The sequence below is a fragment of the Aureococcus anophagefferens genome (assembly GCF_000186865.1).
Source record: "Aureococcus anophagefferens unplaced genomic scaffold AURANscaffold_21, whole genome shotgun sequence".
Lineage (NCBI taxonomy): Eukaryota > Pelagophyceae > Pelagomonadales > Pelagomonadaceae > Aureococcus > Aureococcus anophagefferens.
Genome location: NW_008705581.1, coordinates 169,090 through 183,635, shown reverse-complemented (window position 1 = coordinate 183,635; position 14,546 = coordinate 169,090). Strand labels below are relative to the sequence as shown.

General features: G+C 72.2%; 4 protein-coding genes across 4 annotated transcripts in view; 3 read left to right on the top strand and 1 right to left on the bottom strand.

Moving 5' to 3' along the window:
- Positions 1-666: 666 nt before the first annotated feature.
- Positions 667-2,859, top strand: AURANDRAFT_66269 (hypothetical protein; the record flags this gene model as incomplete). The annotated part of the gene is made up of 3 exons (XM_009041520.1): positions 667-912; positions 1,157-1,833; positions 2,034-2,859. The coding sequence occupies 3 exons, from the start codon at positions 667-669 to the stop codon at positions 2,857-2,859; spliced, it is 1,749 nt and encodes a 582-aa protein (XP_009039768.1).
- A 4,348-nt stretch (positions 2,860-7,207) lies between these two features.
- Positions 7,208-8,851, top strand: AURANDRAFT_30726 (hypothetical protein; the record flags this gene model as incomplete). The annotated part of the gene is made up of 2 exons (XM_009041521.1): positions 7,208-7,339; positions 7,406-8,851. 2 exons carry the CDS (start codon positions 7,208-7,210, stop codon positions 8,849-8,851), a joined length of 1,578 nt encoding a protein of 525 aa, XP_009039769.1.
- A 361-nt stretch (positions 8,852-9,212) lies between these two features.
- On the bottom strand, positions 9,213-9,563 carry AURANDRAFT_8422 (hypothetical protein; the record flags this gene model as incomplete). The annotated part of the gene is made up of 2 exons (XM_009041418.1): positions 9,213-9,308; positions 9,372-9,563. Coding segments are annotated over 2 exons (288 nt in total), but the record flags the coding sequence as incomplete, so codon positions are not given.
- Positions 9,564-11,728: 2,165 nt separating this feature from the next.
- Positions 11,729-14,546, top strand: part of AURANDRAFT_66267 (hypothetical protein) — a gene marked incomplete at both ends in the record, with an annotated part of 6,820 nt that continues 4,002 nt past the window's right edge. The window contains 2 exons of the mRNA XM_009041522.1: positions 11,729-13,585; positions 14,173-14,536. Of these exons, the coding sequence (XP_009039770.1) occupies positions 11,729-13,585; positions 14,173-14,536 (2,221 nt within the window). The remainder of the gene's footprint in view (positions 13,586-14,172; positions 14,537-14,546) is intronic.

Below are 14,546 nucleotides of genomic sequence, written 5' to 3'. Positions count from 1 at the left end.
TCCTCGCCGTAGCCGCCGTCCATGCGGCGGATGGAGACGTTTCCCGCGCCGTCCGCGTAGGCGAAGAACTGGCGCTCCTCGTACCACGTGTCGCCGCGGTCGAGCACGAGCAGCACCTCCTTCTCCGGGATCATGAGCCCCAGCGACCCGGAGGACGCGATGACGGCGACGGGGTCCGCGAGGCCGTGGACGATGTCGCTCCCCGGCACGGCGACGACGCCGTAGTCCGCGCCGTGCGCGTCGGGAAACTCGTAGTTCCAGCTGCCCGCCTCGGGCGCGGGCGCGGGCGGCGGCGGCGCGGCGACCTCGTCGGCCGTGAGGCCCGGGTAGACGCCCGCGACGCGCAGCAGGCGCGGCCAGCGGCTCAGGTCGTCGAGCTGCTGCAGGGGCAGGAAGCAGGACTGGTCGCCGTGGAGGCCCTCGGCGCGCAGGGCGGCGTGCCGCGGCGGCGCGCTCCGCGCGGGCGCGAGGGCGGCGCAGGCGGCGACCGTCGCCGCGAGCGCGAGGGTTCGGAGCATGTTGTCTGCGGCGCGACGAGGGGACGCGTCGAGGCCTTCCGCTTCAACCTATCGACGCTCTTGCCTGCAAGTGCAGCGGTGCGTCGTTGCTGTCGAAGCAGCCCGTGATGCCGCGGCCTCACAGCCTCACACGCCGAAGTCGCCTGCCATGGCGCCCCGCGACCTCGACTGCGGCGACGACGTCATCGAGATGGACGACGACGATTTGGACGCCATCGACGTCCTCGGCACGGGCGCCGTCATGAAGAAGATCCTCAAGGAGGCGCCGGACGTCGAGGTCGAGTACGGCCACCCGGAGACCGGCGACCAGTGCAAGATCGCCTACGAGGGCTACGTGCTGGGCTGGGACGACGAGCGCATGCGCAGCGAGAAGATGTGCCACCGCAACTACCTCGTCACGCTCGGCTCCGACGACGACATCAAGGGCTGGTCCGACGCTCTGGAGACCATGTACCAGGGCGAGGCCGCGGCCCGCGCGGCGAACCAGGGGCGGTTCGCTTCGACGCGAGCGTGCCGCGCGCGCGCGCGTTCCGGACAATCCACGCGTCGAGAGCGCTCCGAGAGATCGTCGCTCGTCCAAAAACGAGCCGAAGCGAGCGGGAACCGAGCGACGTCGGGACGTCCGCGCGCCGCCGCAGGTCGCGGACGTGACGATCAAGCCGCACCGCGCCTACGGCAAGATGGGCTCGCCGCCGGACATCCCGGGCAACGCCACGGTGCTCTTCAAGCTCGAGCTGCTGAGCTTCACGAAGAAGGCGGACGTCTCCGAGAAGCGCGACGGCTCCGTGCTCAAGCACGTCGTCCACGAGGGCGAGGGCGGCACGGACGTCTTCTCCCTGCCGAACAAGCGCTGCGACATCTACTATAGCTACAAGCTGCGGCTGCCCTACGACGGCACCGTCGAGCCGTTGGACGAGGACGACGACGCGGAGTGGCTCGCGGAGGACGCGGAGCACGGGACGCCCGTGGGCCTGCGCCTCGGCCTCGAGACCATGCGCCGGGGCGAGCGCGCGCGCTTCACCATGTACGCGGACTGCCACGGCGTCCGGGGGCTGCCCGACCTCGGCCTGCGGCCGCGCGACCGCATCGTCTACGAGGTGAAGATGAAGTGCTGGGTCGAGTCCGTCGACGTCGTCCGCGACAAGAAGGGCGCCGTCGTGAAGCGCATCATGAAGGCCATCCACCACACGAAGAGCGACCCGCCCGACGAGTTCGACCGCGTCCGCGTGCAGGGCCACGTGTCGCTCAGCGATGCGCCGGACGTCGTCGTCGCCGTGCTCGGCGATCGCGACGACTTCGACAACTCCTACGCGACGTGGAAGCCAGGGCAGGAAAATGGTGATTCAACGTCGCTTCAACGTGAGTGTTCCGCGCGCGCGCGTTTCAAAAACAGCACCCACGCTTCGAGAGCGCTCAGAGAGATGATCGCTCGTCCAAAAATCAGCCGAAACGAGTGGAAAACGACCGAGATAGGAGCCTTTGAAGTTGGGAATTTCGCACCCTTTTCCTGCCCAGGTGGAAGCTCCGCGACGCCCGCTTCGGCGAGATCATGAAGTTGTTGGGCGACGGGTCGTCGGCCTACGACGAGTCCGGCTTCGACGTCGCGGGCGGCTGGTTCGACGAGAAGGAATTGCCGCGCGTGACGCTGTGCCCGGGTTTGGACGAGGCCGTCAAGTCCATGCGCGTGGGGGAGATCGCCGACGTCGAGATCCGCGCGGACTACGGCTACGGCGACCACGACGCCGTGCCCGCGGACGCCGTCGGCGTGAACCTGGACGCGCACCTCCAACTGATCTCCTACGACAAGGAGAAGGCCCCCTGGGACCTGACCATGCCCCGGGAGATCATCGAGCTCGCCGAGGAGTCCAAGGAGAGCGGCAACGCGCAGGCGGCGAAGAAGAACTGGGCGCAGGCCGCGCGGCGCTACAAGCGGACCCAGGACTGCTGCAAGTGCGTCACGATGAACGAGAAGCTCTTCAAGGACCCCTTCACGGGCAAGATGCCCGAGGACGACACGCTCGCGACGGCTTCCGAGTACGAGATGCGCAAGTTGAAAGGCATCGAGGCCGCGGCCGCGTCGAACCAGGCCATGTGCCACCTCAAGCTCCACCAGTTCAAGGACGCGAAGTACGAGGCGGCCCACGCCGTCGAGCTCGACGCGCACAACGTCAAGGCGCGCTTCCGCCTCGCGTCCGCGAACATCGGCCTCCGGCGCCTCCGCGACGCGGAGAAGGACCTCGTCGCGTGCCTCAAGGACGAGCCCTACAACAAGGAGATCAAGCGGTGCCTCCTCGACGTGCGCAAGAAGCTCGGGCTGCCGCCCAACGGGAAGCGGGCCTAGGGCGTAACGTTGGCGTGCTCACATATCCCGGGACATGCTTCAACTCGGGATTGAACCTCAATTACGCGGACGCGGACGCGCGGCGGACGCGCGCGGACAGCTCGAGGACCGCGTCGTCCGTCGCGGACCAGGGCGCGCCGGCGCCGCGGCGCCGCGCGTCCGCCGCGAGGCGCCGCACGTCGCCGAGGCGCGCGCGCGCCTCGTCGCAGGCGCGGCGCGCGGCCGCGGCATTGGCGTCCGCCGACGCCGCGGCGTGTTCCGCGCTCCGCGCGGCCTGGGCCGTCGCCTCGGCCTGGGTCGCGAGCGACGCCTCGAGCTGCGCCGCGTTCGCCAGGAGGCACCGCAGCGGCCCCGGCGACGTGAAGCGCGGGATCGACGGCGGGGACGCGGCCGGCGACGCGTCGGGCGACGCGGACCGCGCCACGTCCACGTGGATCGTCTTCGGTTTCGGCCCCTCGCCGCGGTCCGCGAGGATCGCCGCGCGCCACGCGTCCGGCGCCGCCGGGGGCGCGAGCGGCCGCTCGTCGACGTACTCCACGGGCCGGTCCTCGCCCTCGACGACCTCGCCGCCGTAGCAGGCCGCGAGCGCCGTCGACAGGCACGCGAAGGGCGCCCCGGAAACGCCGTCGTCGTGCTCGGGCGACGCGTCGAAGACGCGGTGCCAGGACACGTCGCCGTCGCGCCGGTCGATCGGCGGCGCGTCGTCGAAGCCGAACTCCCCCGACGGCGGCGTCCGCTTCGGCGACGCGAGGCGCCGCGTCGGCGGCGGCGTCGCCGGCGGCGACGGCTCGGAGGACTCCTCCGCGTCGTCGAGGCCCTCGTCGCCGCGGCGCGACGGCTCTGAACTCGACGCCGCGTCGGAGAGGCCCTCGTCCAACGTGCCCTTCCGCGGCTTCGTCGGCGACGCCGTCAGGTCCGAGTCCACGTCCACGGACGCCGGCGTCGGCGCGCAGAGGGGCGGTAAGAGGAGCTTCACGCGCACGCTGGACGTCGCGGCGATCAAACGTACGGCCAGATCCCAGTTCGCGACGGCACCCACTCTACAGGTGCTCGCCCGCTTCCGCGACCGCTCGTCTCTCAAAACCTCGTAGGCCGCCTTGATCGTGTGCCAGGACGCCGCGTCGCCGCCCTTGTCCGGGTGCAGCAAGAGCACCTTCTCGCGCCACGCCCTTCGGACGCCCGCGGCGTCCTCGTCCGGCGCCACGCCCAGCACGGAGAACGGGTCGGACCCAGCAAAAACGACGGCCTCGCCGTTCACCTCCAGCACGAGCGAGCCCTTGTGCACGCCCGCGGCCGCCGCGGGGCCGTCGTCGGCGACGTTGGAGACGACGAGGCACTGGCCGCCGTCGACCTGGGCCCTTCTGATCGTCAGGCCGAGCTTGCCGTCGGCCGACTTCTCGATCGTCGCCTCGTAGACGTCGCCGGGCGCGACCATGGGGTCCTTCCACGCGCGGAACTAGGGCGCCATCCTCCGGGCGGGCTGCCCCGCAGGCCGAGAGCGCAGTGCACCGTAGTGATGTTGCACTCGAGCCGAAAGGTTCAGGATCCTGCCGTGGTCAAGCCCTCTGGCAAAGCTCGTCCGACGCGCCGGAGAGCGCTGCCACACGACCACCGCGACCGCCAGACACCCACAACATCGCCATGAGCGCCGCGCCGTCGACGGCGGCGCCTTCCTCCGACGCCGGCGGCGAGTCGCCCGAGGAGGACAGCCTCGGCGACATCATCTGCGTGCGCTGCGAGAGCGGCGGCGACGAGGACAACTTGATCGAGTGCGACGCGGACTGCGGCCGCTGGTGGCACCTCGGGTGCTGCGAGCCCAGGCTCGAAACCGTGCCCGACGACTGGGCCTGCCCGGACTGCGCGGACCCGCGGGAGTACGGCGTCGTCAGCGTGGGCGACGTCGTCTTCGCAAAGTTCGAGCACTACCCCTGGTGGCCCGGTCGCGTGCTCGCGCTCGACGGCGAGTCCTGCGCCGTGTCCGAGGCCGTGCCGCGGCGCGGCACGCTCACGGGCCGCGACGTGCGCGTGCTCTTCGTCGGGCGGGGCGTCGCCGCGGAGGTCGACTCGTTGCGCGTCGTGCCCTTCGATTTAGGTTTGAAGACCCTCCGGTCCTGGCGCGCGGCGCGGCGCGGCGCCTTCAATCTGGACGCGGGCTGCACGCGCGAGGCGTTCGCCGCCGCCGTGGCCGAGGGGCTGGAGCTCGCCGCGCGGCGCGACGCCGTGCGGACCGGAAGCACGGCCGACGACGAGCGCGCCGCGATGACGACCGCCGCGGGCCTGGCGCCGGGCGAGGCCCTCGTCCTCGGCCGCGGCGACGAGTCCTCGGGCGACGAGGACGCCGTCGGCGGGCGGCCCTTCGCGACGGCGACGGGCGGCGCGCCGCCGCCGTCGCCGCGCGAGGCCGCGGCGGCCGCGGCCGCCGGCGGCTCGCCCGCGCCGCGGCGCCGGCGCACGACGAAGCTCAACCGCCCCGAGACGTCGCCGCCGGCGACGGGCGAGCACACGTCCGTGCGCGACTCCCACCTCTGGTACGCGGCCATGCTCGAGTGCGGCGTCGTGCCGAAATCAACCGCTGGTTTGGGTTATTCCAGCCAAACTTCAAACCTCTCGAGCTCGGTCAAATCGGAGTCGATTCGGCTGATTCTTGGACGAATCGATTGCTCTCAGAAAACCTCGCGTCGAAACTGTCAAATGCGCTCACATTGAAGTCGGGTTGCAGATTTGATTTCGGCCCAGGTGCGGCGTCGTCCCCGCGGACGCGCTCCGCGTCGTCGTCGCGCGCCTCGGCGTCTCCGAGGCCTTCGCGGCGACGCTCGTGCGCGGCAGCGTCCGCGGGTCCCAGGGCCGCAAGAGCCGGGCCCGCGGAAGCGACGAGTCCGGCGCGAAGCGCGACCGCGGCGACCGCGGCGACCGCGACGAGGACGGGTCCTACTTCCGCGACTTCGCGATCACGCGGCCGACGAAGCGCCAGATGGCCCTCGTCGAGAAGAAGAAGCCCTAAGCCCATAGCTACGGGGGGCGCACCGGCGCCGCGTCGAGGCGGCGGAGCACCTCGCCCTGGGTCGCCGTGAACGCCGTCGACGAGAGCCAAAACACGCAGAAGCCCGCGGGCAGCTGCGCCGTCAGCGGCACCGCGGCGATGAGCGCGAGCTGGCCGACGTTCTTCGCGACGGCCGCGAGCGACGGGCCCCGTCGCGGCGGCGGCGCCGCCGCGTCCGCGGCGGCCGGCGCGCGGCCGCGGCGCCGCTTCCGTCGCCGGTCGCCGCGCGGCTCCGCCGGCGCGTCCTCCGCCGCGGGCGCGTCCGCCGGCGGCCGCCCGCCGAGGGCGCGCTCGAGGTTCGCGTAGGCCGCGCCGACGGCGAGCGCCGGGAGGACGAGCGTCGGGTCGCTCGCTGCGAGATCCGGAAACCACAGCGCGCCGCCCGCCGCGTACGCGCCGCCCGCCGCCGGCGGCAGCTCGCGCACGGCGAGCGCCAGCGTCACCAGCGTCGGCAGCGTCGCGACGGGCGGCAGGGCGACGAGCAGCGGGTTCGCGCGGTGGAGCCTCAGGAGGCCGTGGAGGCCCGTGGCGTAGAGGCGAGCCGCTTCGACTCTCCCCGCGGGGTTCGCCTTGATGCTCTCGACGGCGAGCTGCGTGAGCCGTCTCGCGTGCGGCGCCGCGACGGCGAGCCGCCGCCCCGCGCGCCGCGCGAGGACCGTTGTTGGCGTCAGCGCGAGCCGCGCGGCGATTGTTGTCGTGGTGATCGTCGCCCACCAGGGCAGCTGGGTCGCTTCCTGCGCGGCGCACATGAGCTGCGCCGCTTCGGCGACGATGCCGCGGCGCTGCGGTAGCTGCGGATGGCGCAGCAGGCCCGGCTGGCGCAGCGCCGACAGCGCCGGCTGGTGCGAAGAGGCCATAACACCTGGCTGGCGCAGCGCCGGCAGCGCCAGCCTCGAGGCCATGCTCATCATGCTCATGCTGAGGCAAAACTGAGTTCAGCATCTGTTCAACGAGCAGTCCACGCCAGCCTGCTTTGCTCTTCGACGGCTCGAGCTGGCGCGCTCAAATTTGCCGCTGAGCGCGATGCTCGAGATTTCTGCGCTCGTCGCCGGCATGACGACGCCGCAGGCCGCGGCGACGGTGGTCGCCGCGGCCTACGCGAGCTACTGCGCCCTGCGCTACGTCTACCGCCGCGCACACACCGGCGTCGCACACAAGCAGGCGCCGGCGATGGTCGCCGCGGCCCCCGGCGGCCGCGCGGCCGCGTCGGCGCCGCCCGGACGTACCCGTGCTTTCGGACGCGCGCCGCCATCCATCGACCGGTGGCCGGAACCGCGCGCTCCGCCGCAGGTGCTGACGCTGATGTGCATGTCGCCGATCCCCTACGGAAGCCGCCTCTCGGCGCCGCTGCTCCGGTCCTACTCGTTCACGGGCAAGGCCTACTTCAACTCCGACGGCTGCAGCGACGCCATCGCCGCGCGCCGCGAGAAGGGCGCCAACGTCCGCTTCCGCCGCGTCCTCGCGCGGAAACTTTTTCGAGATTCGCCGCGAACCTCTCGCGCGTAGGCGCTCGCGCAGCGCTTCGACGCGCTCATGGGCGCCAAGGCGAAGCAGCTCAACGACACGCTCGTCGCGGGCCTGAGCGACATCCGCTTCACGGACACGAACCGCGTGCCCTTCCAGTTCCAGAAGGAGACGCGGGCCCGCTACCGCGTCGCCTCCATCACGCAGTCGTCCGAGGGCCCGGTGCTCGTCGACGTCGACGGCGGGCGGGCCATCGACGTGTCCGGCTCCTACGGCGTCAACGTCTGCGGCTACGACGCCTACAAGGGCTTCGTGGACCGCGCGTGGAGCCGCGTCAAGGACCTCGGCCCGAACGTGCTCGGCCCCGTGCACCCGATCATCTCCGACGTGCTCCCGGCGCTGAAGAAGATCGCGAACAAGGAGGAGGTGAGCTTCCACATGTCGGGCACGGAGGCCGTCATGTGCGCCGTGCGGCTCTGCCGCTTCAACACGGGCCGGAAGTTGATCGTGCAGTTCGCGGGCGCGTACCACGGCTGGTGGGACGGCGTCCAGCCCGGCCCGGGCAGCGAGCGCGCCAATTCGGACGTGCTCTACCTCAACGACATGAGCCCGGCCGCGCTCCGCTGCATCGCCGCGCGCGCGGACGAGATCGCGTGCGTCTGCGTGAGCCCGCTCCAGGGCCTCAACCCGGGGTCGCCGCCGCCGAGCGATCTCGTGCTCCTGGACGCCAAGGTGCGGTCCACGGCGGAGAAGGGCAACGCCTACCGCGCCTGGCTCCACCAGCTCAAGAAGGTCTGCAACGCGAGCGACGTGCCCCTGCTCTTCGACGAGGTCTACACGGGCTTCCGCATGGCGCCCGGCGGCGCCCAGGAGTACTACGGCGTCGACGCCGACGTCGTCGTCTACGGCAAGACGTTGGGCGGCGGCCTGGCCAACGGCGTCGTCTGCGGGCCCGCGCGGCTCATGAAGCGCTTCGACGAGGCGAAGCCCGTCCGCGTCGCCTACGTCATCGGCACCTTCTCCGCGGCGCCGCTGACCCTCGCGACCATGGCCGAGTTCCTGGCCTGGGTCCAGACGCCGGCGACGATCGCCGCCTACGCGGACGCGACGGCTCGGACCGACGCGTGGGTCCACGACGTCAACGTCGCCCTGGCCGCAGAGAACCTGCCCATGCGCGTCGACAACCTCACGACGGTCTGGACCGTGCTCTTCACGCAGCCGGGCCGCTACCACTGGATGTTCCAGTACTACCTCCGCGCGGAGGGCCTCGCGCTGTCGTGGGTCGGCACGGGCCGCTGCCTCTTCAGCCTCGACTTCACGCTCGCGCAGTACGACGCGGTCAAGACCGCGCTCCTCAACGCGGCCAAGCAGATGCGCACCGACGGCTGGTGGGACGGCGACGTCGACGCCAAGTCCATCTCCAAGAAGATCGCCAAGGAGGTCGTCTACAACATGGTCGCCCAGCCCCTCGGCCTCGCGTCCAACTGAGCCCGCCGCCGGCGCGCCGCCGCCCCTCCGCCCCCGACGTCCCCATAGCCCCCGCCCCCGCGCCGCTTCTAATCGATCGAAGCGACGACGCGGGCGCGCCGGCCCGCTTAAAAAACGCCGAACGAGCGCGCGCTCAGTCGGAGGCCGCGTCGTCGGGCGCCTTCCGCTTCCGCGAGTCGTCGCCCTCGGGCGCGGCCGCGCCGGCGCCCTGCTGCGCGTAGAACATGTGCGCGGCGATCTGCTGCTGCCACATGTAGTTCTGGATCTGTTTCGCCTGCTCGTCCGGGCTCAGCCCGTCGGCGGCGCCGGGCGGCCCCGCGGCGGCGGCGGCCGCGGGGTCGTCGCTCGCCGAGCCGCCGACGTCTCGCGGCACGACGTCGATGAGGAAGTCGTACATGTCGCACTTGCCCACGGCCGTCGCCACGTCCGAGCGCTGGAGCGTCCGCCGCTTGTTCTCCTGCGGGCCCCGGGGGGGGGGGGTGAGAGCGGCGGCGGCGCGCGCGCGCGGCGCGCGGCGCACCTCGGTGCAGGTCCAGGCGCGCGTCGTGATCTCGCGGATGAAGAGCTCGCAGGCCTTGGCGAAGACGACGGGCGCCTCGGAGCTCACCATCATGTTCTTGCGGCCGTCGAGCTGCGACTGGACCTCGTCCTCGAGCTTCATGATGCGCTTGATGCGCGCCAGCGGCAGCTCGAGCTCGCGGATGTCGACCGACGGGGCCTCCGTGAGGGCCTTGGTCGTCTCCTCGAAGAGGCGGGTGACGAGGGCGTCGTCCATGGCGCGCCTCGGACGGCGCGTTCGGCCGTGCCCTCGGACGGCGCGCACGGTGCAGTTCGGCTGCTATGATTGGCCAGTGGCGATTTTTGGGCACTTATGAAGCTTCAACTGCTTGCAGTGAACTGGAGGCAGCCCCCCGCGCCGCCCCGCGGCATGGAGGCCGGCGAAGCGCCCGACGCGGACCTCGCGTGGCTGCGCGACAACCGGCACCTCCTCGTCGGCGACCTGGGCGAGGACGAATCGATGCTCGAAGCGCTGGAGGACGAATTGCGGCGGGCCGGGCGCGAAGCGACGCCGTCGCCGCTGCACGCCGTGGAGCCGCGCCCGGATGAATTGCGGCGGGCTGGGCGCGAAGCGACGCCGTCGCCGCTGCACGCCGTGGAGCCGCGCCCGGCGGAGCCGGCTTCGAGCGCGTCGGTTTCGTCGACGTGGGCCGGCCAGCTCGAGCGGCTCCGCATGGTCGACGCGCAGCCGCCGCCGTCGCCGGACCGGCGCGGCGCGGGCGAGGGCGGCGGCGCGGAACGCGGCGAGGGCGGTGGCGCGGAACGCGGCGGCGGCTGGGTCCGCGCGACGGACCCGGACTCGGGCTACGACTACTTTTACGACCCGGCGACCGGCGCGTCCGCCTGGGCGCACGAGCTCCGGCCGGATCCCAACGATCCGACGCCGCGGACGACGACCGCCCCGGCCCCGTCGCCTCGCGGAGAAGTCCCGGCGCGGCGCCCGACGACGACCGTCGTCGAACGACGACCACGGGAGCACGCCGCGGACGACGACGGCGGCTCCGACGGCGGCTACGACGACGACGACAGCGCGGACGACGACGACGACGACGACGACGACGAGTGCTGCTGCTGCTGCTTCGGCGCGCCCAAGCCCAGGCACCCGTACAAGGCCATCGAGCTCCACGCGTCCTGACGGCGGGTAAGATGGAGATACGACTCGCGTTTCGCGATCGTCGAGTCGGACAGGCGGCGCAGGCCTTGGAGGGGGGGGCTAGGCGCCCCCCCCCGCGCGCGCGCGCTCACTCAGGAGCTTGACGCACTTCTCGATGCCTCTCACGCCAATCTTGAAGAGCTGTCGACGATCCACTGCCGGCTAAGCTAAAGTTGACCGGTTCAAAGAGCAGCGAAGCCGTGAAGTTTTTACGTCACGGCATCGCCTCGCTCCGGGCTCGGACGCGCGATGCAGCGGTTCCAGGACTTGGCGCGGCGCTCGGTCTGTGGACCTTGCCGCGCCTCGGGCCCGGCTGCGAGTCGCTCGGGAAAGACCATCGGTCGAAGGCGAGCAACTTAGTTCGCGTCGGGACAGCCCGTGGATGACGAGAACGGCCATTAACGGTGGGGGGCGACCGACGAGGGGCCCAACTTAGTTCCAGGGGTCGAGCTGTGCGTTAGACTTCGAAGAGACACCCCCTGGAATGATGTTCCCGAGGGCACTGTCTCGGTCCTAACGCACCGAACGCCTCATGCATTGCGCGGTGAGCACCGTGTCGCCGGCGGCGCCGCGCGCCTCCCGGAGGCGGTCAGGTGATCTCGATCAAATCCGCTCGAGCCGAAGAGCTGCCGCGAGGGCATCTGATCGCCCTCATAACGAACGATTCCCGACGCTCTGTGACTCGAAGGGGAACGAAAATCGGGTCGGGGGAAGCTGCCCCGCCCCATTCCACCCCCTGGGGCTGCCCGTTTGCGTCGCCTCGCAATCGTCCGGATGTCGCGTCTTTTCATGTGCCTCACCCACATGTTTGCGGACCTCAAATCCACTGGGATCGTTGCACGTCGCTGCATATTCGAGGAGCGCGGGGTCCTCTAAGGTGGAGATTCCATCATCGGCCGCTGAAATGCTCGCACGATACACCGTCTCTTAGCTACGGATTACTGCATCATTGCTTCATAGATGTGCTTGTTCAACGACGGCTCATTCGCAGCCGTAGCCGGTGGTGCGCGACAGGCTCGCGACGGTCGATACTGCTTCTAGGCCTTTGGTCTGGAAGTCGAGAAGGCAATCCCTCGAGAAGGCACAAGCGGAGGACACTAAGCCCCCCTGTCGGGCTGCAGGTGGCGGGGCCCTGCAGCCCCCCCGTCGGGCTGCAAGGGGCGGGGATGGGCGGCGACGAGTGGTGGCTCGGGCGGGAGCTGCGGGCGCTCCTGGAAGCGCAGGCGGCGGAGAAGGCGGAGCAGGGCTGCGAGAAGGCGGCGTGCCCGACGGCCGCCGAGGCGCCGGAGAAGGCGGAGAAGGGCCCGCCCGCCCCGGCCCCGGCGCCGGTGTCGGCGGCGCGGCGCGCGCCCGGCGCGCCGTGGGACGACGTCGACGACGCGCTCGAGGCCGTGGCCGCGCGGAGCCGCTGGCTGTCGCCCGCGCAGGCGTTCGCGCTCCTGCGCGCCGAGCGCGGCCGCGACGCGCGCCTCGCGGCGCTGCCCATGCGGGACACGGCGTCGCCCGCCGAAGCGAGCGCGGCCGCGTGCTACGTCGTGCGGAAGCGGCCCAAGGCGGACGGCCCGCGCCGGCTCGCGGCGCCGGGCGCGGCGCAGGTGCCCGCGACGGCCCAGGGCCTCGTGCGCCCGGTGCCCGTGACGTTCCAGTCGGTGGTCAACTCCTACGTCCACTGGCTCGAGGAGCACCCGACGATCGGCGTCGCCGTCTGCAAGATGTCGCGGAGCAAGCGGAAGCCGCACCGGTCCCGGGAGCGCAAGGAGCTCCTCGAGGACGGCTACGACGAGTCGCAGGATCGCCTCGTCTCCCACGGCCTCACGGGCCGCATGTACAAGCTCGTCGTCCGCGGCCGGTCGCCGAAGCCGGACGCGCCCGGCGAGGCGCCGCCGGCGCCGGCGCCGGAGCTGCCCGCAGGCCCGCGCGTCCGCTGCGAGAAGAAGCCCACCCGCGGCGGCGCGTGCGAGGCGCTCGAGGGCAGCAGCATCGTCCAGATCTTCGTCGACGAGGCCGCGGCGCGCTTCGTCGGGCCCGCCCGTTCGCGCCCGGCCCCCCGCCCGTTCCGGCCGCCGCCGCCCGCGGACTACCCGACGCCGCGGCGCTTCGCCGTGCCCGCGGAGGCGTCCTACGGCGGCACGGGCTACGGCTACGACGCCCCGCGCCTCGCGGCCTATTACGCGGAGCACTTCCCCTACTCGCGGCGCGGCGGCGCGCCGCGGCCCGACGGCGCCGAGGCGCTCCGCGCCGCGCGCGCCGCCGACGAGCCCCGGCGGCGCACCCTCGAGGGCGCGCCGGCGCTCGGCCGCGACCCCAACGACGTGGCGCGGCACATCTTCGACAGCGCGCCGGCGCCGCCGCGCCACCCGGAGTACGCGGGCCGCGCCACGAGCGAGCCGCGCGGCCCCCTCGATGGGCACCACCCGGCGTTCTTCGACGGCGCGCCGCCGCGGTCCCGCCACCCCGCGTACCCGTACGAGCGCCGCGGCGCGGACCCCCTTTCCCTTTTTTTCGACGGCGCGCCGAAGCGGCGCCGCTCTCAGGACCGCGCGCCCTCCGACGCGCCGCCGCCGGCGCACGCGCGCCGCGCCGCGCCGCCGGGCGACCCGTTCAGCCCCCGGATGAAGCCCTACGCGCGCTTCTGGACGCTCCCGAGCGACGACGACGTCGCGGGACCCGAAGAAAGTTACCGGGTCCGCGGCGACCTCGACGTCGACGGCGGCGTCGTCCAGCGGCCCTCCGCGCCGCCCTACGCGCCCCAGCCCGCGGCCTGCTACTCGCACCCCTACGTCGTCCACCGGCCGGGCATCATCTCGCAGGTGCCCCTCCGGCCCGGCGACCCCGCGGGCCAAGCGGCGGCCGGCGACGACGCGAGCCTCAGCAGCTGGCCCTCCTTCTCCCGGCTCGGCGACGTGGATGACGACAGCTGGCCGTCCTTCTCCCACCTCGGCGACGCGGCCGACGACCCGTTGCTGACCCACCTCGACGACGTGGTCGACGACTCGTTGCTGAAGGCCGACGCGATCGACGGCGTCCTCCTGTCCCTGCAGAAGCCTTTCATATAGGACTTTTCGAACCACGAAGAGTAGACGGCCGCGCGGCGCTCCGATTACCTCGGCGGGCCGAAAAGGCCTCAGGCCAGGTCGCGCGCCTGAGCAACGACGAGCTGCGCCAGTACCTGGGCCTCTCCGGGCCGACGGCGAACGTGCCGCGGCGCCGGTCCATCTCCAAGGACCAGGGCAGCCAGATAACGACGGACAGGCCTTGGAGGGGAGGCCTAGGCGCGCCCGCGCGCGCGCCTACTCACGCCAATCTTGAAGGGCTCGTGCACAGCAACTCACTCGGTTCCATCTCGGGCCGCTGAGGACTCCGCCTGCGACCGCCTGTGGACGACTGAGGTCGCCGCCAAAGCAGGCTCCAGGTCGTCCGATTCTCAGCTCGCGGGCAGCAGCGAGGGTCCGCGAACCGGTTTACGGCGAGCGGCGCCGCCCGGACCGCCCGGACCGCCGCCCAACGTCCGCGACTCCGCCAAGTGGACATGGCGCCGCTCCGCCTGCTCCGCGCCGTCGCCGTCGCGCTCGCGGTCTCCCGCGCCGCCGGCCAGGACTACGTGTCGCAGGCCCTCGCCAACTCCTTCAGCGTCGACGGGGACGCGTCGGTGCGCGCGGTGCGCATCATGCTCAACGGCGACAACAGCGTGCTCACCGTCGCGTGGGACGACGACCCGGCGGCCGTCGCCGACGAGTTCTGCGGGGCGCGGCAGCTCGAGGACGCGGCGAACCGGGAGGTCGTGGGGCACATCGCCGCGGCGCTCCAGAGCGACGGCGCGACGCGGCGCGCGCTCCTCGACTGGGCCGACCGCGTCGACGACGCGATCGCGCCCGAGCGGCCCGGCGCGCCCCTCTTCGAGCTCGTCGTCGCCCAGGGCTACGGCCCGTTGGCCGTCGTCGGCGGCGACACGGCGCGGGGCGCGGCGGACGCCGGTGCGCGGAG